A 26,061-nucleotide genomic window follows, 5' to 3' on the forward strand; every position below is an offset into this window, starting at 1 on the left:
ACCCCTTTGCTTGTTTTTTTTTAAAAAAAATCTTTACACATACTACATAGATAATTATCATTTTGTTATGATTGTTCCATAAAAGCTTTCTAAATTCTTATTGTTTTTAAATCTATCAAGAGAACTATTTTTTAAAAAAATTATTTCAATTTTGTCCAATTATAAATCTAAATTTGTTCATTTCAAAAAGAATTATATAGATATAAGAGAAAAGGTGATCTCTCAAGCATTAATTTTAAAGGAAAAAGATCATGATGAAGAAAAAGAAATTTAACAAATATTTTTTTGTAAAAATATCTCTTCAAAAAATAAATAAAATGTTAGGTTTCAATGAGTAATAAATGATTTTAGATCGAATTGAAAACATTTGAAAGTTTTAGGTGCTCATTAATTAATCCGTTGTTGCTTACCATGGTTTTCGAGGCCATAACATTGAATCACCTCGAGCTCAGCCATTTTAGTAAAGGTACCAACTTCTAGCTCGCACCAATTTCCCTTTGGTTCACTAAAGCCAACACAACCAAATTGTTGTCTCTGACTGCAAACATTAACAATACATTTTGAAAACCTCACTTATTAATCATGTCTAAATCACTTATTAATCATGTCTAAATAACTTATTTAGTACCAACAAAATGATTTTACAATCTACTCGTACCATGACAAAAGGTGATTAACCTCATCCCAAAGGTATAATTGAAAACAGCCTCCAAGGTATAATTGAGTTGGAGTTTTAAAAATGGACAAGAATTTGAATTTAGATGAAGTTAAGATAATATTTTTTTTGTTAATTATAATTTTTTAATTTATTATTTTACAGATGATCATGAAATCGATCGTGTGAGATTGTTGAGATGACAGATTTCATCTTTCATAAAAAATTATTATATGATGACAATTCTATCGTATAAAAGATATTGTAACTAAGGATAACAGGTTGTATGGGGACAATTCTAACCGGCTGGGGCTTAGAATCTACTCGTGAAGGATATAAAAGATATTGTAACCAAGGATAACAGGCACAAGTATTTAGGCACATTCTCATAAATAAAGATGAAAATGGGAACACAATTCAACAACAACAAAAATGACAGCCAAGCTCAGAGGTGACTTAATTATGTCTCCATCTGTTTGTAAATTAAACACATGGTGTATGTGACAAAGTTGCTATCTGCATTTTCATGTTATCTGCCTCCAAAATCTGATCTTATTACTTGAGAAGAAACTGAAAGAGTAACCAAAAATCATACAACATGAAGCTGTATACCCTAGTTATCAAGGATCAGCTAAAGAGCAACCAGACGTTGACATTAACATGTGAATTCATCTGAAGAGGGAGAACATATACCTTGAAAGGCTCAAACCAATGTCTTAACTTCAGAAACCGAATCTGTCAAGACCGACCTGAGTTTTCGAGCTTCAGTTAAAATGCACTCACGATCAAATAGAGCAGAGACAACTGCTACACCTTTCAGGTTTGGGACACCAATCTCCATCACTGAACGAGCATTCACAACTCCTATGCCGCCGATGGCAACCACTGGCAACTTGGAAGCCAAACAAACAGACTTCAAGCCATCCAAACCCACAGTAACATTGTTTTGTTTCGTTGTAGTTGGAAACACACCCCCACAGCCAATATAATCGGCACCATCAGCCCATGCCTGCTCTGCCTGGGCAGGGGTCTTGCATGATACACCAATGATTTTCCCAGGCCCTAAAATTTTGCGAGCAATTCGTGCTGGCATGTCAGATTGCCCCACATGGACACCATCAGCATCACAAGCAAGTGCAACATCGACACGGTCATTGATCAACAGTGGCACACCACTAGATCGGCAAATCTTGATGCAAGCACTGGCTGCTTCAACAAATTCACAGGTTTCAGCCTCCTTTTCTCTGAAACATGAGTTAGCAGTAGCAAAATATATTAAGTGGAAGTGGCAAGCTGAGAAACTGCCCAAAACAAGATGATACACAATTCACGGAGTCAGTAAGAGACCATGCTTTCAATTCAAGGAAAAATCATACCTCAATTGAATAATTGTGACACCCCCTTCAATGGATGCTTTTACTGCATCTACAATGGAACGCTCCCATTTCCTATTCATTGTAGAATCTGTGACTGCGTATAAGAACAAATCACTTGCATTGAATGATCTTGCTCCTGCATTGCAGGAATGAGTCTCAAGACAGAATAAGTGATCCAACGGTCCTTGAGGTCCATTCCCAATTATAATATCTTTGCTATAATCCAGTGCATTCTGAACAAAGGTCTTCGCGTTCTGAAAAGCAACAACAAATATTCATGTGACATTATGACAGTATGAGATAAACCTAAAGATGAGTGACACTTAAATCAACTGAAAAAAAAAGATTTTTCAGTAAATCAAATTGAAAAAACACCTGAACAGCTTGCAGCATCGGAAGACCTTTAGCTAATCCTGCTGCTATGCATGAAGCAAGAGTGCATCCAGTTCCATGGGTGTTACGAGTCTTTACACGTGATCCGAGCAATTCATGGTATTTTTTGCCTAGAAGAAGATAAGAAAAACTCCCTAAATTAATAACTTGAAAAAAAAAATACAAAAGTTGTTAGGTTAAAATAGAGTTGGCAAATACCATCAAAGAATATATCGATTGCATCTGAAGACCCTGGAAGATCACCACCTTTTACAAGAACATTTCTGCAAATAACAACTTGTCCTTCTTAAGACAAGCAAAAAGAGAGAAAAATGACAAATTCTAGGAATATTGGTTCTTCTCTGTCATACATAGTAAGGATCATAAAGAAGAGTCGTGCACTTTCTTTTTTCTTCTCAAAGAACGAGAATAAATTTTAGAAATTTCCAGAGATAGAGTTGTACTTCCTCAAAAAGTAAAGGCTCAAATTAGCCAAGCACCATAACAAAAAAAAAGATCTTATGGCCAAGCAATTACTTGTAGAATGAGTACACAAGTCAATTAGGAGGTGTAGTCAAGCAAAAGAAATCTTCTAATGCCTTAAAAATGATATTACAGTAGTTTATACTCTAATTGATCAACAATATAGAAACCAATTAGCAATACTACTAGGTTTCTGTTTTTTGCCCAGCAGAATTTCCTGTTGAAACCTCCATGACTTCCTAAAAGATAACTTGAAGGCACGCAGCCAACTGATGCATAAATATCTACTTCCACGGTGTTTGGAGCACCTTTAATGATTTACCAATGCTGCACTGGTACAGACGGTGCATTGTTGGTACAAACTACCAAGTGGTGCAATTAAAGTCCAGAAGAACCTTATATGTGGACTGTCAAAATCATTCGGTGTTCGCCCTATTCTTTTGTAGATGTGTCTCACTGTTGCCATGATTGAATTAACCAACCAACAGTGCCCGCCCACCAGAAGTTTCTCCTACACAGCACAGACCAAGCTAACTAGTTGTGCTATCCAAATGTTTTTTAAATAACTCCACTTTTTCACTCCTTTTTTCAACCAATACCAGCTAGTTGGACGACAATAAAATTGTCATCAGGCATCAAAAGGACAGCTGGCAGTCAGTAAATATTTTTACCTATTTTCCTTCAGTTTATTTTGTCAGTAAAACTTATTCATAAGAACGCCTAAGGAAACTCTAATCGTCAACATCTACACATACTTTACTGGAAAGATCATTGCATCACTAATTAGTTAGGTCTTTCGACTTTATGAAGAAAACAATGATTTCTAGCATTATTGTCTCTTTCTTCATTTGCATATATAAACCATAAACAACTACCATCATAGTCTAGGCTCACCTAAAGTTTCTGAGCTTGAAAGTATTTGATTAAACTCTAAGGTAAGAGACTTCCATAAAGCAGATGCAATGACCTCTCCAAATCACTCTAAGGTAAGAGACTTCCATAAAGCAGATGCAATGACCTCTCCAACTCGACCAAGAGCAAGAAATTATTGTCACCAGAAGAGATTCTAAACATATGTCATGATTCAGGTGTAACAGAAGTTCAACAAATAAAAGAAAACATGAATGTTGTATGATAAGTTTCAGAATAAACAGCACATATAAAGACCCAATATTTGACAAAAACCACAAGAATGTTCCCTTTATTTTGATCACAACTCACAAGGAATAACAAATTGAAGAAAAAAAATTGGGAAATATAATGCAGTTGAGAGACCACCAGCATACAAATAAAAGGATCAAAGGTGAAAAGCAATAAGGGATGAAGAAATAAATGTCATTTATGCTAACATCAAACAATTTTGAAGAGTTGTACTTAAAATGGAATTAAAAACTTACTTAGGACCTAAGTTATGTATTGATTTTGCTGCAGAATACATATCAGCCACTGTTCTCAAAGGCACACCTCCAAGTAAAGCTGATGCTTCTTTCACATTAGGAGTAACAATATCAGCCATTGCAAAAAGCTCATCCCTGAATTCGAACACACAACCATTTGATTCATCAGCAAAACCCAAGATTCAGAAAAACTGATAAACTAATGAATCCCATGACATACCGATATCCTGAAAGTGTAGAAGATTCTGAAAGCACATCACCGCTTGTAGATACCATGACTGGATCAACAACTAAAGCTGTTTTTCTAAAATATAACAATGTCAACAATGGTACAATAAAGCAGATTCACTTTTCTTATTAGCCATTACCTCGAACAGGAAACTTCTTGAGACTTCGACATAAAACCTTTACTACCCCAACAGAAGGAAGCATGCCCGTTTTTACCTAGAAATTCAAACAAAAAGAATAGCAGTGTTGTTAGCAGGTCCATGCTATGCCATGAATTCATCATGTCAAGAAAAATACCATAGTTCTCTAAACATATAAAAGTGTGTATAGAAACATCTAGTACTATCAAAATGATTTTGTCCAATCAATAATTATGGTTCTATACACAAAATGAAGCACTGTCAACAACCAAAAGTAACAAATTCCCAACAATCAATTTTCCAAATTTATGATACTACAAACTACTGGTGGTAAAAAATTATAGACATAACTCGTACAAACTTGATCTACAAGACATTCTATTTCAAACACTTTAATCAAATACTCACAATAAAACAAGAATTCTTATAACTTAATCCATGATGGATCAACTCCATATTAAACTAATTACAGCGATCCAAAATATAATTAACATTACACATATTCTTTTTCACTGCTAATGATGTTAAGGTGGAATCCTCTCGAGGCAGCAAATAAGCACAAACTCATATTGAAACTTGATATTTAAATTTTGTTTTTTACTATTCATGCTTCTGAACCCATTTAAGTTAGAACTTGAATGGTTCCAACTTAATGAAAATGCCACATTGTATAAACTTTCTCAGAAGTGAGAAGTCTAGATGATCGAAATATTAATCTTCTATATCAGCCAACATATACTTTCTGAAAGTGAGTAACTGAGTACACATCTTTACAAGTCGCTTTGAAATAAATAAAATAAAGAAGGAAACTCGAAAACACTTGAAAGCACCTGTGAGAATAAATTGATGAATTGCAATATAGGTAGTAGATAAACATCAACCTGAAGGAAATATCTTTATACATCTAGTCATAAGAGATTAGACAGAAGTGGATCATATTAATGCAAATCAATATCACATAGTCTAATCCAATTGATATATAAATTAGGAGCTCAAGTCATCTCGATATCATACCACATCAACCCCCATGTCCTCAAGTACGGATCTCAACTGCTCCTCAACAAACTCCTCAGGTATGGGATGGACACCCTAGTTAATGACATAGCCAATAAGGTTCTTGAGCAGAGGTGAATAATTGATATGCAACTAATGAAGCACAAGAGTTATACAAAATCACAATCGTTGATAATAATATAAAACTTATAGGAACATGCAAAGTTTATAGGAGAAGAAAAAAGTTTCCAGAATTAACCCAACAAAATTCATGTCAATCTTATCAAGATTTGATATTTATCTAGCTCCATGCATAGAGACGTACATTTCTTTTAAAAAAAATGAAACTCGCAACTCATTGCAAGAATAGCAACAATGAACAAATCCCAACTATTTTGGGTGGAACCTATTTACTGTCATCAAGCCATGTTTGTAGCAACTATTTGGGGTTGGCTAGATGGATCTTAGCTTTATGTAAGGGTATATCACTAGAATAACAACCTAGTCTTACAAAAAATATGATCAAGATCCATTATATACGACCATGGGGTTTTAGACATTTTTTACCATTAATCGGATAGTCCTAGCATAAACTTCCTTTTTCATCGTAGCTTGGCTCTGGCTTTGGTAGTTTTGAGGTGGAATTGATTTAAATGTGCAAATATCGATACAAGATACAAAGCAATTGCTTCAAAGTTTGGCTAAAACCCTTAAAATTAGGATTTTATTTATTCATCATAAGGGATGATCAAAGAAGCAAATTAACAAGAGGAAATTGGTCCACTAGCGCTATGCCACACTATAGCAGAACTATCAGCCATTAATCAATTGCCAAAAATCTAATACCTAATGGGGACAAAATTGAAGGGGTGGAAATAAGAAAGCAAGTGGCTCAACTGAGGAAAAACAGGAGCTATAATATCTAATTTCCATTCATTTCTGTTGTTTACTTGGAGAAAATAGTAAATTTTCAACGTATTAGAAACACAAACTTCTTTTCCCACTAATTTCGCCTGATTTGAACAGGAAAAGAATTAGATTGAATTAAATTTCCTCCGCATCTCATCTTCGTTCCTTCCAACTAAACTAAATTGGAAAAATTGAGCAATTCGTTCCTATCCATTTCTTTTCCCTCCTATTTCCGTCCAAGTAAACACACTCACTAAAATCTCAGACCTGAACGCCGACGGTGTTCTGCGCTGTGACGGCGGTGACGACTGACGAACAGTAGGCGCCGAGCGCCCCGCAGGCCTTGATGTCTGCCTGGATCCCGGCTCCAGCACCAGAATCGGATCCGGCGACGGTGAGCACGTGGGGCATTCTCCGCCCGCCTCCGCTGCACAAGGCGGACATCGCCGCCGTGATCGGTCCGCTAGCACCCCCACGAGAAATTCGCGCGCCGATTCCTGGGGACGACCGCGTATAATTCTGGAGAATGGAGAACAGATTGGGTCAGTGGCGAAGGCTCGTTCGACTGCTATCTGAACAAGCGTAGAGCGAAAGAAAAATAGACGACGGCGACCGGTGAAGAGGGCCAGGCGATGAAAGCGGCGGAGGCCATGCGAGAGATTTGGGGGCTCCAAATTTGTTTTATGGCTGCACACTCTAATGTAGGCTTTAAATTAAATTTAATGTTTGGATGGACTCGCGTGGTTTATTTAGATTAGTAAACTTTCATGAGCTTATTTAAACATCTCCCCGTCCTCTGTCTGCCCACATACGTAACCGCCATCACCCACGAGCCTTCTCCCCTCTACTTCCCGATGCCGCCACCCTGACCTCCGCAAGCGGGCGACGCCCATCAGGGCCGCCGGTAACCGGAGACCCTCTCTCTCTCCGGTGCAGCCTTTGCCCTCTTTTTCTCTCTTCTGTGCCGTGCCGTTCCCCTCCGGAGCGGCATTGCACCGCGAGCTGCCCGAGCCAACGGAGGAACCGTTATTTCCCTCCGGGAACCCTAGTCTTTTGTTACTACTTTCTCTCTCTCTCTCGCGTCTGTTCCTCACTCCGAGCCACCTCCTCTCGAGCGGGTGGGATCCCGACTCCTAACAGCCGTGTGGCCGCGCTGTTCCGGTGAGAAGATTTTCTTCTATCTCGCAGCAGCGTCTTTCCCTCTGAGTCTAGTGCTGTTCCTCGTTCCAGCGGCAATCCTCTCCACTGGCGGGCACCTGACTCCTCCTTGCCAGCGCCGTAGGCGAAGCCCCTTTTCCTACTCCCATTTCCAGATTTGGAACTGATCCGTAGGCCTTTTGGATCGGAGAGCAACCGATCACAAGTTGCTTGGTGTAAGGATCCGGTGAGCATTTTCCTTCCTTGTATTGGTGATCTGATTGGTTCAATGTTTCTGCATCATCGTAATCTCATCTATTGCTTTCTTGTTACGAAAAGTATTAGGTTGGGTCCCTCACTTTTATTTCTATTTTAGGCTCGAAATGGTGAGATTATTGATGTTGGCTTTGTTAAATTGGGTATTTAGGGATTGGATGTTATTGTACATCTATGCCCTCCTTGGTTAAGGAAATTATGGGGTGAGAATGTATATCACTTTTATTTATATTTTAGCATTGAAATGGCGATATTATTGATGTTGGCTTTGTTTTAAATTGAAAATTCAGGCGTTGGCTGTTAATATAGTGTGTTGTCTCTTTAAATTGGTTGCATTATGGTTGATGGATCAAGATTGGATCTATGGGGCTAGAGTATTAGTTGATCTCTGACTTTAGTGGTGTTAATATGTTTAGTAGTATTTTAAGCCTTTCTAAGTTGCTCTTATATTTAATTTTTAAGAGATTCTGACGTTGTAGACTTTTGGTTCTTTTTTCAGAATTGAGGTGGGTAAAATTTGCTTAATATCTTATTAATAGATTTTTGTGCATGAATTAGAAGTGTGAAAGAGTGTGTGTGTGTGTGTGTGTATTGGGAAAAAATGCTGCTATGGATGGTTTTAGAAGGGATTAAAATGATGTTAATTTAATGAAATGAATCATAAATGAATCAAATTGTTGGGTTTATAACTATCGGATGAAATAAATATATCTTTCCATGCTTGATTAACGTGGATGCTTTCTTATGAGAATTAACTAGGGGAAAATTTTAAATTATTACAAGATGATCTAGGTCTCTGTGCTATTACTTATCTTTTTAAATTGCTTCATGCCAATGCTTATATACTTCCCTTATGCTATAAATCCCTATATGGTGGCCATCTAATAACATAGTTTTATATTAGCGCAATGCTAACAAGTGGTGACATAGTTTAGTCCTTCAAGAATCAAGCTAACCATTCCTTAAATGTGAAATTGCTATATGATGTGTAAATCCAAAAGTGGAATAACAGCTATTGTGAAATCCTAAAGTGAATCGAATGGATACAATAGATGACTATTATAAAGGGTGAAATAAATGCTAAAAAAATGAATATACCAAACCTAAAAGTAAAAAACTTCTTTTGAGGTTTAGGCAATGATCATTCTTTCATTAACTATATGGATGATATATATATATATATATATTGAAGACTAAAAAAACTATGGTAGTGAATAAAAACCAAAAAGTAGTTAAGAATAAAAAAAGGGAAGGATTAAAAAATAAACAGGGAAAAAGCGAGAAGCAGTTAGATTTATAAAACTGAGGGTAGTGAATCAAACAAAGGTGATTTGACAAATTTTTAAAAAAGAAGATAGAATTATGTAATTTAAAAAAGAGAGATGACAGAAAAGGATTAAATGTGATAGATCCAAAGTTTTTGTTTTTTATAATCTTCTTCTCTAATTTTTCTTCCTTTGTTTCACGTTGATGTATGTTTATATTATACCTTTTCATCTTTTATTGGTCTTGTCTGCATGATTATGATTATGATGAGATTTATTATTGTTTGTCTCTAATTATTCACAACTATGGTCTAACGTGATTTCCTGTATTGGGATATGTATTTCCTAGTACTTTAAATTTGGATTTATAAAAAAGTCCAAAGTCTCTAAAATTGCAATAAATAAAGGGCAGTCCGGTGCATAAAGCTCCCACCAATGCGGGGTTCCAGAGAAGGGTTTATTGTTGTACGCAGCCTTACTCTAAAATTGTAATAGTGAATAATAATTTCACTTGCTTTTCTCTGTGAGAATTTCTTTTGTGTGCGGTTCATTCCTGTGCTACATCAAATATTGGACTTTATACAACTTTCTTTGATATTAATTCCTCATCTCAATAATTGAGATAGATGCTGAATCCTAATGCATATCTTTCACTTCATAACCTTTGCAAATTGGTGATCTTTGCTAACTTCAGATCTTGTATTGTCTTCAAAATTAAGGGGATTTTAACTGAAGGGGTGCTTAGTAAAAAAATCAAGTCTTTTGAAGATTGTCACTGCCTCCATTTTTAAAGATATCTCTCTTTAGGATTGTCACATACCTTAGTCTAGAGTATCGTATTGTTGAAGTTTCTTTGTTTCTACTTTAATCATCGTCATGTTCCTCACATGTTTAGTTTTTTTTTTTTGTGAAATTTTTTATTTATGCAACATACTAGATATAGATAATATCTAGTTATTTGAGTTACCAAGAGTTAATAGTTATATATGTATGGATTTGGGCACACATGAGGTGTTGTTTTATAGCTGTTTGTATTTATCCTATACGTGTAACAGTCCACTTCTAGGAATAACAATATAATTTTCTCTCTGCCAACTAAATGAATAATGGAATCAAGTTAAGATTAAGTTGTGGGAACGTGTGCTTCCAGAGTTGATGCAGTTGGAGAAAACTTAAGTGTAAAATAATATTTTATATCAATGTTGAATAAGTAATCAAGGCGTGAGTTTACTAGCCCATTCAGCATTGCTGTTTATAGAGAAGATCATGTTCTCTTCTCTCAAGGAACGTTGGAGATTGGTGGATCCCTTGTAATGGCCTGCGAAATACTGCTCACCTATGGATGGTCCTGTGTGTATGGCATTGCCTCAAGGTTATTACACTCAGCAGCATTTGCATTAATTCAACAGTTATCTAGGATACCTTATGATGCACTGAGGCTGTTCAAAAGATTGACTTGGATGTAAATATTTCATTGTCAGTAAGTGAGGATTTGGAAGCAAGCATGCCTCACTTATGCTTAAAAATATGTTATATAATGATGAAGCCTTATTGTTTACCTGGTGACGAATCTCTTCCCTTTTCAGATGGATTGTAGTGATCATGCTGAATATATTCCTGGATACTATGTGAAGCCAGGGCAAGAAATCCCTTCAGGGTTAGACAGTCTTTCTCAGCCAAAGGTGGCTTTGTCATCCCATCTTCAGCTTACTGGGCCTGTAGAACAACTGAGCAGAACTGGATCTCCTGGCACAATAACAACCAGGATTGGGTCTTCAGTATCCTTATTGAGTTCTAAAGGTCCAAAAACTACAAAAGGAAATAGCAGAGGTGATTTAGCAGATTCTGTGAACATATTGAATCTGAAACCAAATTCTTCTTCCCGATGTAACTTTCCTGGTGAAGTTAACAGACATGTTCACAAGGTATAAATTGTGTTTCTACAGTTTTACAAGCTTAATTTTTGGTTCCTGTCACTCATCATTATGCTTCCGTATTTGCTTGTAGTGCTTCACATAACACCATGTTGAGTAGTATGCAAGGCAAACAGTTGATTTTTTGCCCGCAGAGCTAAACAATTGAATAAGTGGCTACATTAAAATTTAGAATATTGCATGTATCTTCTGTGTCTTTGATGTGACAACCAGTTTATCTAATAGTATTCTTGTTGACGTACATATTGGGCGCATTCATCTATTAGTACAGACGACTATTCAGCATATCCCAGTTTAATAAGTAAAGGTTGTACATTAGTTGACATTTGGTTTTTCAAATCAAGATTGTTTATACAGTTTGGCTTTCGTGTCTTATGCATTTTTGCCTTCTAATCAAAGCTCTTAGTAATTTCAATCTCTTCTTTGAAGCTAAAACACTACATACTTGTCTCAGGCTCAAAATCTGACTTCTCGTTCTCCGTCCATAGCCACTCGAGGTCATTATAACTCACAAACAACCACTTCAATTTCTCATGAGCGACAGGTTGGGCTTCTTGATAAACAAAATCATACTGAACCAAGAGGGACCAAAGAGACTGTCTTTGGCTATCAAAAGTTTGGAAGGAGTAGTAATTATAGATCATACAGAAACACTCGAGATTCAAGTGAGAATGTTTGGGGTCCACGGGCTAACAGAGACACATACAAGAGGTCTTTTGGCTCAACAGATGGAAAATTGTATTCAAATCAGCTTGTGTGCAGAAATAAATATAATAAGCCAGATTTTCAGTGTAAACATGAAGAGGCCAAATTCTTCATGATAAAGTCATTTAACGAAGATGATATTCACAAAAGCATCAAATATAATGTGTGGGCAAGTACTCCACTAGGTAATGAAAAGTTGGATGCTGCATTTTGGGATGCACAGGTATTAGTGGAGAATGGTTCGAAGTGCCCGATTTTCCTGTTCTTCTCAGTGAGTAACTAGACAAATATTTTTTTTTAACATTGAACATTTAGATTCTGTAATGTTTTTCAACTAAAAACAAATTCTCTTCATACATCTTCTTTTAAGCCTTAGGTTCTATTATTAATCCTGTCATAATTATTTTTCTATATTGTTTGAATAATTTTGCTTCTGCAACCACATTTCCATTACCTGATTTCTGTCTTGATTCTTTTTCTATATGAATTGCATATAACTTGTCCCAGAATTATCTTTTTCATTAATGAGACCCCATTTCTTCTTTTTAGTTTAAACAAAGCTTATAGGGTGCAGGTAAAGCTTATCCATATTGCTTTTATGATTCTCTGATTGAGTACTTATGGTTCATTCTTGTCATTGATTACAGGTTAATTCCAGTGGCCAGTTTGTTGGGTTGGCTGAGATGCTTGGACCTGTTGATTTTAACAAGAACATGGATTTCTGGCAGCAGGAAAAATGGAACGGATTTTTCCCACTCAAATGGCACATTGTAAAAGACATACCAAACCGAATGTTTCAGAATATTACACTTGAAAACAATGGAAACAATCCTGTAGTTTTTAGCAAGGACACTCAGGAGGTATTACTTTCCCCAAATTTTATAAACTTGAAAATAAGTGTCCTTGTTTTGAAAACCTTTCAGATATGAGAAGCATCTGATTAATTAAACAACTTAATGTAGAAGTGCAAGTAGAAACTTTTTAATACTTGTATAAACTGTACCATTGGAATTTACCATTTCTAATTTACAGTCCCCATTTGGAACAAGTTATTTAGGTTGAGAAGGTTAAAGAGAACGTTAATTGCAAAATGAATTATTATATGTATTTAAGATGCTAATGGTAATCTGCGCAAGTGGTTTTGGTTATTAGAGATTTCCTCAAGAGAACCCTTTTTAAGTTAGTGAGGGCAAAATAGAAATGTTATATTGTATTGTATTTATAAAGAGATAATTGTTGCACTATTTGTATAATATAAAAGATTGGTCATAACATTTGATTACTAAATACTCACGTGAAACTAAATTCATTACACATAACTGTTAGCTCTAATAATTCCAACACATTCCTTGGAGTTGGAGCATAATATTGAATGTCCAACTTGTCACATAAAATAAAAGCTATTGCAAAAGTAATAAATAACTGGTAAAAATGCTCGACTTAGATGAAAACTGAAATATTGTTGTAGTGGTTGAGAAACTCAAATGATCTTCAATGAGAAAATTGACAGTTGGACATTTTGAACATACAAGTTGATCAGCTCTTCAAATAAGTGAAACAATCTTCTCCCTTAGCTCATTGTAACTGAAGACTAAGATTTTGAAGTTTAAGAATGTAAAAGATCATGCATATGGAATAACAAAAAAGACAAACTAAAGATGCAAATTGATGGTGAAGTTTGAACATTCAACTTGAGGTGAAGAGGAAAAGATTTTCCTTGTTACTGCAACTTTCCTTTTTTATCCAGATGTGCCTCTGCCTTTTTGGATTTTGTACTTCTCTCAAAATTGCCCCTTCTTTTATTTCTTTAAGTAGGAATATGCTCCATTTGAGCTGGAGAATTTCTTCCTTTTCATTGCTAAATCTGATCCAACTGAAGGCAGTGAAGAACCATCTCTGAATTCAAATTTTTTAGATCAATCAAAGTTGGCAAACATTGTCTTTTGCTCATCCTTGCCTTCAATCAAAGAGTTGATCATGTTTGAGTGGGTGAAACCATAGAAGATGATGAAAATATATATTATAAGGATGGTGGAGACTAGAGTAATTACAGAACTGGTGACGGTGCAGAAGGTGGTTTGGATATTGCAAAAGAACAAACTTAAGTGAATCTGGATGATGTTTGACCACGGAGGATGATTAAGAGAGAGGTAGACCATGACAGATCCGATAATTGAAGTGGACATGTTGAGGCAGAGGATGCAGGCATTAGAGTAGGCATGGAATGCCTTGTCAACATCATTGCACAATTGAGATCAAAAGAACAATATGCATTGGTTTAGGTTCTTCATTCATGATGCAGGTTCTGAAGTAGCATATATTTTATGTTGGTGGCTGAGTTGACAACACGAATAGGAGCAGAAGTCGCTCTCAATGTTGAATGGGAGAGGATAGGTGAGGCTGAGGAAGAAGAAGAAATATGATCAACCTCACCTGTTGATATTCTACAGGAGTGGTGGATATCCAGTAGATTATTGAAGAATACCTTAGAGAACACTTGCTCTGATATCCAGTAGTCAGTAGATTGTATTTATTTATTTATTAATAGAAAAGCAATATTATATTGCACGGGAGTCAGGCATGACATCTGATTACTAGTCACTAACGTCAATTGTGAGACTAAACCTATATCATATGATAACCCCAAGAAACTTACATTGCAGCCTATGCTATAAACATACACTTATTGTGACATAAACCCATTACTGACCTGAACATTTGTTTGATTTGCCCCAGTATCAGTTTTAAATCTCCCTCGACATGCTCAAACTCATTCAAAGATAATCATAATCTCTTTCACGACAGGTTGTGTTCTGCCTCCTCATCAATCTATAAATTCTCAGTTTCAGATTTATATGCTAATGGTTTGGGGAACATTTTATGATTCTTGACATTCAAAATTTCTTTGCTACAGGCTTTCTTTATGTTAGAAATATCAAGATATTTCTACATGACCTTTTTTGCACATTGGTTCGTGTAGATAGGACTTCCACAAGGTCTCCAAATGCTGCAAATTTTCAAAGACTACAGTCCAAGAACCATGCTGCTTGATGATTTTGAGTTCTATGAACAGAGAGAGAAGTCACTGCAGGCTATTAGGAGACGACGATCTGCAAGGATGAATTCTGATAGAGAGTTTTATGACAATAGCAATCATGTGGTACCTTTTTCATCCTTTGCCCATCTCGCTGAATTTTTCACCAGTGTTTCTAATTTTCTGATTGAGAAATTTGGTTGATCTTCTTTATTAATTAATTTTCTTTGTGATTTTTTGGCCAATTTTTTCACGCAGAAGCACTTGGAAGAGGCAGTCAGTAATCTGAATGTGACTGGGAAGTCCAGAAACAGGTTTGATCTTCCCTCTCCGTCCAACAGCAGAAGATTTGGTTCATAATAACACGTCCATTTACTTCTGCGCTACTTGTTGCTTCAAGACAAACTGTAGCTCCTTCGTTATCTTATTTTATATCACAAACTGTAGTTTCTCGGTCGATCTTTTCTTATGTTTATCGACATTGATACTCATTGCTTCGATATCAAGGAGAAATATGAGAAATTGGAACTTCATGTCAAAGATATCTTTTCCTTTGGGGTTCTCTTTTAACCAGCCATCATTCTTTCACTTGATCAAAGTCCCCAAACTCCGACGAAAGGTTTATTTTTTTTAAGAATAAATTGGTCAATCTTTTGTCGTCTGTTGTAACGTTAATTCATTCCTGTTAAGTGGATTTTCTCACTTGCCAATTTGACCAGATGACTTCATATTCTATACTGTACTTTTTGAAGTTTGTTGAACTTGTATATTCATATTTTTCCCAAAAGGTAATGATTTTTCTTAAAACCTTAATGTTTTATTGAGTAGTTTTTGCATTCGAATTAACATAGTTAATTTTGTTTTCTAGTCCAATGTTGCAAATGATTATTGTTGGCTTCATTAGTAATCGTCCATGTGTGGTAAGTACTCAGGAATTGAATAATGAGAAATGCATTTTATGTTTTACCACCGCATCAAGACTCTGATGGGAGGCATATATGATGCATTTACATTAAAATTTTGTGGCAATTTGCTAACAAATGATGTCTTAGTTGGCCCCACATAACTTACAATAAATAATATACTAAACTTATATTTTATCATTCATAGTCCTAATTAAATTATTATGTCATATTATGTTTAATTATAACACAATCCTAACTAATTATTGTAACGTATTTCAGTATAAAAAAATTTCATGCCAATATCGTATCAATATTTCAGTATATTAAATTTTTGATATGACATAAATTTTATATCATTTATATCAAAATTTTGATATCTGTACGGTATATATGATATACTGATACTATCTCATACTAATATTAAAAAATTATACGATATAATACTGTATCAAAATGTTTGATATACCGATAATATCGATATATTTCGGGGGTAAGTATGATATATTGGATGAGATTGATAAACATATATAATTATTTTTAAGAAGATAATACGAATGAAAGCCATATAAATTCTCTTATATATTTTAAAAAATACTATATGAATTATAAATTTAAAATATTAAATATTTTTTTAAAAAATAAAATTTATTAAAAATAATTATTTTTGTTAACCATTAAACAGTGTATAAATGCAGTTAATTATATCTTCAAATCATATAATAATTTTAATCAAAACTTATTATGTTGAATCATGAAATAATAATTTTAACCAATATTATCATATGATTTTTTTTGAATCGTTTGACTAGTTTGAAATTATAATTTGATCATAATGATCTTTTATAGTGTATTTATATATTCAAATTCAAATTTTAAATAAAAATATGTATGTGAAAGTTTTGATCAAAATTGATATGGTTAGATAATCTTACTCTTTAAGAACGTTGTGGGAGATTAATGAGAAATTATTAAATTTAAAAATTACTAAAATTTAAAAAAATATAAACTTATCTAGTCTATCAAGATAGGTTTGATCTACTGAATTCAAGACTATCGAATTAGAAAAACTGAGCTAATAGAGAAAATTGAATTGTTGAGTGCCAAATGGCCAAATTGCTAAGTGACTGTATGTCAGAGCTATTAAGTGCCGAGTGCACTCCATAATCATTTAGTGCCAAGTGGCTGAATTACTAAGTGGTTGAGTGTCGAAGTTACTGAGTGCCGAGTGCACTCCATAATACATGCTTGTTTCTTGAAGTTCTAAAAACAAACCATCTCCCTTAGCAATGGTGAAAATCATCTTACTAATGGATGTATGATCTTTTAGACAGGTTATTCAAATTAAATCTAATTAATCTTCTAACATTATTAGAAATGAACTGGAAACAAAATAAAATAACATTATTAGAAATGTATTATTTAGTATTGCCTTGATGCATTTACTTTTAGGTGTTTGATTACACAATAGCATTCAAATGTATAATGCCTGGGTTACCAAGGATATCTACTAAGCTTACCTATTCCAAATTAAGCTCTAGTGCAATACAAGACATAATATACATGAAAGGACCAATCAATTTGGCACATTCTTCTTAAGATTCAACCATACCATTATTTGGTAACAGGTCCATTTATTCCTCCAATTTATCCACCCTTTCAACTTATCCATCTAGCTTACTCGAAGAAAATATTGAAACCAGATCAGTAAGAAGAATTGCAATCTTCGAAATGTACAAAATTTTGGAAAACACACAAGTTATGTTCCACTGTGTAGGAATATAGATTGCAGGTGCTTCTCGTGCACTCATCTCACTAGACAAAATGGAACCTCTACGAGTTAGCTATTTAGAAGTACTATGCACTAGCAAAATTATCAACCCCTATGGCTGCAGTTTCTTGAAGCACTAAATGAAACTGATAAGTCCTTTATGCGAGATAAGAGAACTGATATCTCTCTGGATGCGAAATCCATCCTCTCTTTGGACTTTGCTGCTTCAGATACCAGAGTTGAGACCATAGACTGCAGTGCTTGCACCTGTTCAGCCTGCTCATTTGAACTGGAACCAATTCCTTGCACCAGGTTTGAAGGCACAAAATTAACACGGTGCCAACGGATGAGTAAATAGCGCTCGGGGATCCGAAAGAAGTTTAGCGTTGACAGAACTCGGAGAGCATGTCTGCAGAGAATTCCTGAAAATTCAAATGAGTTGCAATTGCAAGAAAGAAGCTCTTCATGTGGGATCCACAGCACTTTCCGTCCACCGTCCATCTTTGTGTGGTGTCTAACAAGAAAAACACCTTCTCCCACGGGAAAGGAGGCATAATGTGCAGCCAAGACAAGCTCATCTTGAAGCTTACTGAAAGCAAATGGGGTGAGGACTGAGGCTGCATGAGCTTCCATTGGAGTACCTGTTTTGAGACAGATATTCTGCAAGTTCTGTTGCATGATCTGTTGCTCCCCCATTTGATCTCTGAAGTCAACAGCTACTGCAACCTGAATAGAAACAATATCATTTTTTTATAAAACATAATAAATAAATGATCCTACTGGGTTGGGCTCAGTGATTTTAATGGAACAAATATTCTTCTTCACACAAAATGTCATCAGAAATAACTAAGCTTGCCGCGTTCTTCATGCAAAATTCAAAACAAGCATTCTAAAAATGCAACATATCAAACAAGATAAAAGAGCATGTACAGAGTCATACTTGTTCAACAAAATGAGCAAGACGTGACTGTGCACTCAAAAACCTCTGAATGAATGCATTTACTGACTTTGATGTGGTTTTTAAAGTCAATCCTGCAAGGAAATGACTTCTGAGGTATGGCAATGCCCATTGTGTTCGGAGAGTAAACAAGTTTGCAATATGTCTATTGCTATGAAGCCCAAAGGAGTTAACCATCTCCCTCCATCCATGCTCAAAATCATCTTGTCTTTCCAAGTTATATAGTCGATAGAATTCAACCTTCCACTCATTATACCGCTCTCCAAGAACTGAATTGAACCATGATGGGAACTTTGCCATAATTAGCCACACACAAAGTGCATGTTTTGTTTCTGGCATCTCAACAGATATTGCTTCTCTAAGACACGTACTCTGGTCAGTCAAAATTGTTTGTGGAGCTTTACCATTCATGAAGTTTAGAAACACCTGTTCCAAACAATAGTGTTAACATCATGAAGAGCAACAAAATCAAGATTTTGAGCTAGTACCTTTAATGCCCAAGTGAAGGATTGAACATTCTCCTCCTGTAAAAGCACACAACCAAAGAAGCAGGGCATTCCATAGTTGTTCATGCCAACCCAAATTCCAAGTGGCAAATCAAAAGCAGCCAACCGATGAGTTGTGTCAAATACAACAGCATCACCGAAAATCTCATATGACTGAACTGACGAAGCATATGACCAAGCTATCCCAGTAAGCATGTTATTTTGATCAAGTGTGAAATCATACTTAAAATTGGGTTCTTTCTCCTTGATACTCTTGCACATTCTAAGGAGGTCAATTCCCTCCTCATCCTGACTTACCTTTCTGAAAGATTGAATGAGGTTCCTCACATCCTTTTCCGTAAATGGCAGATACCCTGGCTCAACATGCTTTTCCAGTTCCATAAGTCTCATCATTTGCTGCACGGATATGCCACTTTTTGCAAACATCTGGATGCGCAATTTATCAGCATCAGAAATAGTCCGATAGGCAGGGAGAAATCGGACTTGATTAGGTTCTAACAGCTCATGGTTGTGGTGATCTGCAAAGCCTGTGACTCTCCACTCAGAAACACCCATGTCTATGTTTCTGCTTATTCGCATATATGCTTGGCATCCACATCGAGAGGACTTACGGTTCCTTTGTGGTTTAGCATCACTAGTTACCTTAACAGGAGTATTGCCAGCACGGTGACATACAAAATAGCGCCTTGTAAGTCCCTTCCCAATGCCATCTTTCCCTTCTGTCCGATGACGACGAATAGAGAAACCACATCGCTTCGCAAACTTACTGTAAAATTCATATGCAGTATCATGATTCTCAAACTTTTGACCAATATAAGGAATGGCATCATTAGAAGGTTCCAATGAAAGTCTTGTGTCATCTTGAGACTCTCCAGTGCTGCTTGTGTCGTCCAGACACAAGGACCTTCGTTCTGATGGATCATTATAATCATTTAACATGGCTTTAGATTCTTCATTAATGTTTTAGCATCAGAAGAATTAATTAGACATTACCCTGCATGATAAAAAATAAAAACCACCATATAAAACCTGATAGATCAAGGAAATGCAAATGCATAAGGTTTGGCATGTCAGTTAAAATATCACAAGCTAACAAACCAGAAGACTGATTGAGGTAAGATATTCCATAATAACAGAAGAAATTAGCAGCAAATACTAGCAAAAAAGATGAAAATAATTCCCATGACATAATCATTACCGGGGTGTTTGAACTTTGATTTTTAAAAAAAAAACTATATCATCATATTTACATTAGGCACCACCAGGTGATTTATGATGCTGATCCACAAGGAATAAAATGTTCATAGATGAGAATTTTGTACGAAGATATATAAACTTAGGTTAAAGCTAAAAAAAGCTCTAGTGAGCATATTCTATCTAGAATCTAGATTTGTCACCACCAGGTTGCCGCTTTGATGTTGACTCACTTAAGAACTCTTGTTCATGCTTATTCCAAAAGAAATAAGCCACTGGTCTTCAACTGCAAGCTCCAAGTGGACAATACAGTTTGCCTAATATACTTCTCTAACAAAGACCAAGAACGCTTCTTGTCATTCACCAGCTTAGTGTGCTTATCTAATAGTTTTTTACTGTAGTACAATTAACCATTTCTTTTTCATTTGCTATTTTTCATCAAAGATATATATTAGCAAAGTAAAGACAAAAGAGAACCAGGGGAAAATTCACTGCGTAATATACAAGAGAAATGTGTGCTAGATTTCAAGGATTATTGTGCAATTATATAAAGATTCTTCCTCTCAATAAACCACTAACAAAGCAATCCTTTTTCTTAAAAATGTGTGTTATTGTGCAATAGCATGCCACAAATGTTATTGTTCTCTAATGGAAGCTGTAAAAGCTGTACACCTCACTTCTCATAGCAAATCATTCACAACTTTTACATCTGCAGATACCTCTTCCATCCACCACAATTGCCTCTTCCACTTTTTGTAACTCCTACCAGATTTCTAGCTCACTAACAGTTCGAAATATATTATGATTGTACCATCCCCCCGTTTATCATGCCTAGAGTTATTTGAAACCAATTTGTTAATCAACTAGCCAAATTATCTCGGGTATAGGCAACAAAGAGTTTGATTAATTCTTAAATTCCCACCAGATCAGCCATAACAAGGCCTGTCATCGAGGAGAATGCACACATCCTGGAACTTTTTACAACGGATACCACTCAAACAATGCTAAAGGATCCTACCTGCATCAGATTAGAGAAGAGGAGGAATTCGTCAGAACCGGGAGGAGATCGGTCGCCAAAACCCGAACTCACACTCATCGCCTCGCACCCATCTTCCCCCGTTCTCTGCGCCGGAATTATAAAGAACAGAGGACCAAATCTGGCCGAACGAACTGTAGCCGCTCGCCGCGAACATCGTCACGACGAGACGGTAAAGAGTAGGAAAGGAACGGAGCTTTGCAAAACAGTACCGTTCCCCAGAAATCTGTCAACGTAGGCAACCGTCGAGGAAGAGGAAAGGGATCTCCCCGCCCAGATCCAGCCGCGGGGAAGAGGGCTCCGTCACTACAGTATCTCCAGAGGCATTTTCACCGACAGCCGCCGCAATGACGCGAGGGAAAGGGAGGCGAGTCGTAGGGATCGAGGAGGAAGATGCCGTTGAAATGGAAGGAGAAGTGGAAATAGAAAACCGCGAGCGACGAGAGAGACGGAGACTGGCTGGAAGTGGAACTCCGGTAGGGGTTCTTTTTTCATTGAATCGGAGCTGAAGCTTATTGGATCCGAACCCAAGTACCAACCAGTCCGCGTCCAACTGGCCCATGGGCTGGTCTGGGTTAGTTGGGCCAGTTTAATCAAAGTGTATATGGTTCATTCCATGAGTCAAATGTCCAATCCAATGTGAGCATGTGACTCGACCGTTTCAATGTGATTTAGCATCAGAAATAGCAAATGCAATTTGACATGATACAAAACACAATTTGGCATAAAATTGTAGAGGCAAAAAATTAAAAGATTTTTTTTTTTGATTTATACAATGGGCGCTCCTCTATTAAACTTTATTAAAAAATAGTATTGATAATCTAATTTTTAAAATATTCTCTCAGTACAAAGTCCATTTTAAAATAGTTTTTAACTCAATTTTAGCTAAAAATAGGTGATGCATTATTTTAATAATTAAAAAATGTTTTAAGGATATGAATAGACAAATATGCCCTTTTAATTTTCTGTCCATTTTAAAAGATAAAATCTTTTATTTTATGATATTTTATTGAACCACAAGTTCAAGATTTCTCATTTCACGTACTTGTAACTTTGTCATGCCCAACTCAAGTAGTGTATTCTCCAAATTCTCCTTTTTCTTTTCTTGAAATACTCCTTCCAATCAAGAGAGTCTTAGAAATTCATTCATGGTGTTAGTTGGTGAGTATCATTGTCCCAAGGTAATAAGTTTGACAAATTTTATTAAGCCTTTGCAAATTAAAAAATTCATTACTCTCAATTTATATTATCGAATTATCTAAGGACATGGATATATTAAAAAGGTTTTAATTTGAAATGATTTGGAGTTCTTTAAATCCATCATAAATTTAAGATAAAACTAATTGATAGATCTATATCATTAAAAAATTTAAAATATTTGATATTTTTTGAATTAAGGGAGTTTTAGGAACTTATTGGATCTAGGGGTGTCAATTTGGATGGGTTAGATCAAGTCATGTCAGAATAAAAATATTATTAAAAAATCTCAATCCAAATTTAATTCGAAAATCCTAAACTCGAACTCAAACCCGAACCCATATAATCCGACCAACATGAATAATCCAAAAAAACTCCGTTTCTTACTATTTTCCTCAATAATTATTCACTTTTATTTTAACATGTTATAAAATATTCTTAATTTTTAAAATAAAATTTAATTTAATTAAAAAAATTTAAATCTTAAATTCAAATCAATTCGGATCAATCCAAATCCGAATCCGAACTCAATTCAACCTAAAACCTCCAACTCGAACCAAATCTGAAAACTCTTCACGAAATTCTAATTTTTAGATCGACTCAGGTTAGGTTGGTGGATCAGATTCATTTTGACACCCCTATATATTTTATGTCTTGATAAATTTTATCAAATTTTTATAAATTTAAAATTTTATTGTTTTAAGCATAAATTATAATTTAGATGCATGAGGCATAAATAAATTAAGGAGGCATATTAATTTTAATTTAAAATGATTTTTAAAATTTTAGATCTATTAATTAATTTGGAATGAAAATGATTGACGACGTCAAGGAGGGGGCATTTCATCAGTAACAAACTGTGTCATTTAAATATTATAATAGTTACGTAAGTGAGCACGATGTTGAGTAAAATATCGATTTTAATTATATTTTATATGTGAAAGTTAAATTGAATAATATAATTGTTGTTATTATTGTTAGTTATCATTTATTTGGCATTGATACGATGTAATTTGCTTGTCCCACGCGGCCACCCCCATGCTGCGTTTACCCCCCCCCCCCCCCCCCCCCCCCCCCTCCCCCCCCAAAACTCGACTCGCTCGATCGGTGACCGTTGCCAGCATCCTTCTCTGCTTCACCCGCAATAAGATCCAAAATTGAAGATGCCGAAATCTTTCACTTAAAAGCTTGCGGACCTACAATGACCGAGTGCAGCTGTGCCTGTTTGCTCCATACATCCTCCATTTCTTCTTTTCCCACCACTTGGGGACCTTCGAGCTAGTGTTGCGTCAACGTCACAGAAAGTTGAAACTTGATCCTACGATACAGTCACCGGATCCCCTCCCCTCCCCTTTTCTTCTTCTTCCTCTCCTTCTTCAACAATGGAAAGGAAAAAAAAAATTGCTTGTATGACACTGAAACCAGCAGCTGATTCTCAGTTCGACAAATTAATTTTCAATGAATGTTGTCAAATTAAAATTCCTTTTGCATTGGGAGTACACATTAATTCATTCTGTTACTGGACAATTAATACACACTTCACTTGTTAGCATACATCAAGAGATTAATTAAACAGATCGAACTTTTACATACTTGGATTAAGAGAGGAGATTAATGGAGGTGACTGAATTGATCAGATGACTGTGAGAACCGAAGTTGGAGTCCTCTCTCTCTCACTCATTTATGTCTCTCTGCAACGCAAAAACTGCAGATCCTGCAATGCCATCAAACCAATAGGAAGAACTCTGTGTGACTGTGTTCAGTTTGCCGGCCACCTGAAGCAATGGTGGCGAGCACGCACATTTGCGGGCACGTACCGCCTGCTTAAAGGAATATTGGATCCCACAGAGAGGCGTGGTGCTCCCAGTACTCCTCCGCCTCGCCGACGACCTCCCCGCCCCACGCCGGCGGGCTGAGCAGGAGCGCCTCCGCCAGCTCCGCCCACATCTTGGGCGAGTCCAGCCCGAGCTCGTCGTTGCCCAGGTGCTCCATCGCCGGCGGCGGGCAGGCCGTCTTGCACCGGAGCCGCGCGGCCGCCTCGAGCGCCGCCGAGCGGATGTCCTTGGGATCGGAGCTCCGGGGGAGCGGCAGCTGGTCGGCCGAATCGGGGAAGTTGAGCTGCGCCTCGCACCCCTTGAGGCGGAGCGCCGCCACGTCGTGCGCCACCGCCGCCATCTCCGCCGACTCGAAGCTCCCCAGCCAGATCCTCGTCTTCTTCCCGGGCTCCCGGATCTCCGACACCCACTTCCCCCACTTCCTCTTCCTCACCCCGCGGTAGTGCGCCACCGCCGCCTCCGCCCTCATCCCCTCCATCGACCAGCAGCAGCAGTAGCTGTTCGTCAAAATGCCTCAATGGTCGATGCGTTCTTGTTCCAACACTCTTCCTTAATTAACTATATATAGGCAAGGCAACCGAAAGAGGTCGATTGTGAGGTTGGTTCCGCGAACTGCATCTTCTCTTGCATGGATTCAAATACTTGTACTATAAAGTAAAATATAAAAACAAGATGTGAATAGTGTTGAATCTATGCGCACGTAAGGGGACAAGATCAGGCTAAATGATTGCATGAGATGATATGGAAATGTGTGGTTTTTAATGCATGCAATGCATCAGGACTCAGGAGAGGAGAAAACGATGTGTTTGCTACGGATAAGGTCTCTTGTCACATACTATTAATTAATCAAATAATTAAATAACTAATAAGAGAGGGGGCTATTAATTTTAGGAGGTACGTGGAGACAGCTGGAATTATTTTGTTTTATTTATTTCTGATGTGCTTCACTGGCTTCCAGTTCAGTTCGATGGAGAAAGGGAGAGAGAGACAGAGAGAGAGATAGGAAATACGTTTGTCGTATATATGCGAGAGTTTGTAGTAATACTCACGTAGCAGTTGACACGGCACAGGGAAGGGATGGCGCGTGGACCCCGCCGCCGCGGCAAAATGGGGCACGAGCGCGGTTGACCGTAGCACGGTGGTGGTGGGCTGAGTGTCCGTACGAGACGGTGTGGGGGGCGCGTCCGCATCTGAAAATATTGGACCCCGACTCACGTGACGTGACTCCGGCGATCCCAAACTGAAGGCTCTCGATCTGCATGGTACTTAAATTATATAAACATGTGATATATAAATATTATTATAATTATTTTACCAATTATATTATATCATGAAAATGTCAAAATAAATGGTATAACCCGCTATAATAATATATAACATCATCATCACATATATTGCTAGCTCGATCTCTCCCTTTGGTTTTGTCATCGACTGTTGTGCCTTCGATGCCAATCACCAGTAAGATTGATCTCTGCATGAAGGTCTTACAAATTAGATTAATCTTTTAGTTTATTATTTGTTCTTTGTAGTTTGAGCTAACATTGCAGGAAAAGCGCACACAAAAAATTTAGTAATTCTACTGTATCCGTGTTGAGTTCTGTTTTATCTTCTAGTAGGATATATGTTTTCTTATCCTACATTATGTAGTAAAAGGTGAAATAAAAATAAACTAAGTTTCAAGAATTAATTTTAAGTCCAACTTAACTCAATTATCTTGTTAAATAATCTTGAACAATGCAAAACTTGATTCACTTTGAT

The 26,061-nt window shown here is 36.5% G+C and overlaps 4 protein-coding genes across 5 annotated transcripts; 1 reads left to right on the plus strand and 3 right to left on the minus strand.

Moving 5' to 3' along the window:
- Positions 1-1,013: 1,013 nt before the first annotated feature.
- On the minus strand, positions 1,014-7,226 carry LOC141824276 (putative thiamine biosynthetic bifunctional enzyme, chloroplastic). Its single transcript, XM_074711535.1, has 10 exons — positions 7,167-7,226; positions 6,821-7,072; positions 5,666-5,740; positions 4,652-4,727; positions 4,504-4,579; positions 4,284-4,418; positions 2,623-2,687; positions 2,407-2,534; positions 2,032-2,285; positions 1,014-1,899 (listed from the first exon to the last, which is right to left on the minus strand). Exons 1-10 carry the CDS (start codon positions 7,203-7,205, stop codon positions 1,359-1,361), a joined length of 1,641 nt encoding a protein of 546 aa, XP_074567636.1. The 5' UTR covers positions 7,206-7,226; the 3' UTR covers positions 1,014-1,358.
- A 480-nt stretch (positions 7,227-7,706) lies between these two features.
- Positions 7,707-15,397, plus strand: LOC141825515 (uncharacterized). Of its 2 annotated transcripts, none has more exons than XM_074712896.1 (6): positions 7,707-7,937; positions 10,818-11,156; positions 11,620-12,141; positions 12,518-12,730; positions 14,851-15,030; positions 15,163-15,397. In XM_074712896.1, the coding sequence occupies exons 2-6, from the start codon at positions 10,818-10,820 to the stop codon at positions 15,262-15,264; spliced, it is 1,356 nt and encodes a 451-aa protein (XP_074568997.1). In that variant the 5' UTR covers positions 7,707-7,937; the 3' UTR covers positions 15,265-15,397. The 2 variants fall into 2 exon arrangements, with proteins under 2 accessions (XP_074568997.1, XP_074568999.1); XM_074712898.1 differs by having other exon boundaries at positions 14,855-15,030; positions 15,163-15,248.
- Positions 15,398-17,493: 2,096 nt separating this feature from the next.
- LOC141824584 (protein FAR1-RELATED SEQUENCE 11) lies at positions 17,494-21,719 on the minus strand. The gene is made up of 4 exons (XM_074711892.1): positions 21,254-21,719; positions 19,024-20,035; positions 18,518-18,961; positions 17,494-18,303 (listed from the first exon to the last, which is right to left on the minus strand). Exons 2-4 carry the CDS (start codon positions 19,978-19,980, stop codon positions 17,683-17,685), a joined length of 2,022 nt encoding a protein of 673 aa, XP_074567993.1. The 5' UTR covers positions 19,981-20,035; positions 21,254-21,719; the 3' UTR covers positions 17,494-17,682.
- A 2,255-nt stretch (positions 21,720-23,974) lies between these two features.
- LOC141825602 (ethylene-responsive transcription factor ERF022-like) lies at positions 23,975-24,781 on the minus strand. The gene has a single exon (XM_074712986.1). The coding sequence runs from the start codon at positions 24,779-24,781 to the stop codon at positions 24,293-24,295; it is 489 nt and encodes a 162-aa protein (XP_074569087.1). The 3' UTR covers positions 23,975-24,292.
- Positions 24,782-26,061: the final 1,280 nt, after the last annotated feature.

This window comes from Curcuma longa, chromosome 3 (genome assembly GCF_044706935.1).
Source record: "Curcuma longa cultivar G26 ecotype Majalengka, Jawa Barat chromosome 3, ITB_CL_G26_1.1, whole genome shotgun sequence".
NCBI lineage: Eukaryota > Viridiplantae > Streptophyta > Magnoliopsida > Zingiberales > Zingiberaceae > Curcuma > Curcuma longa.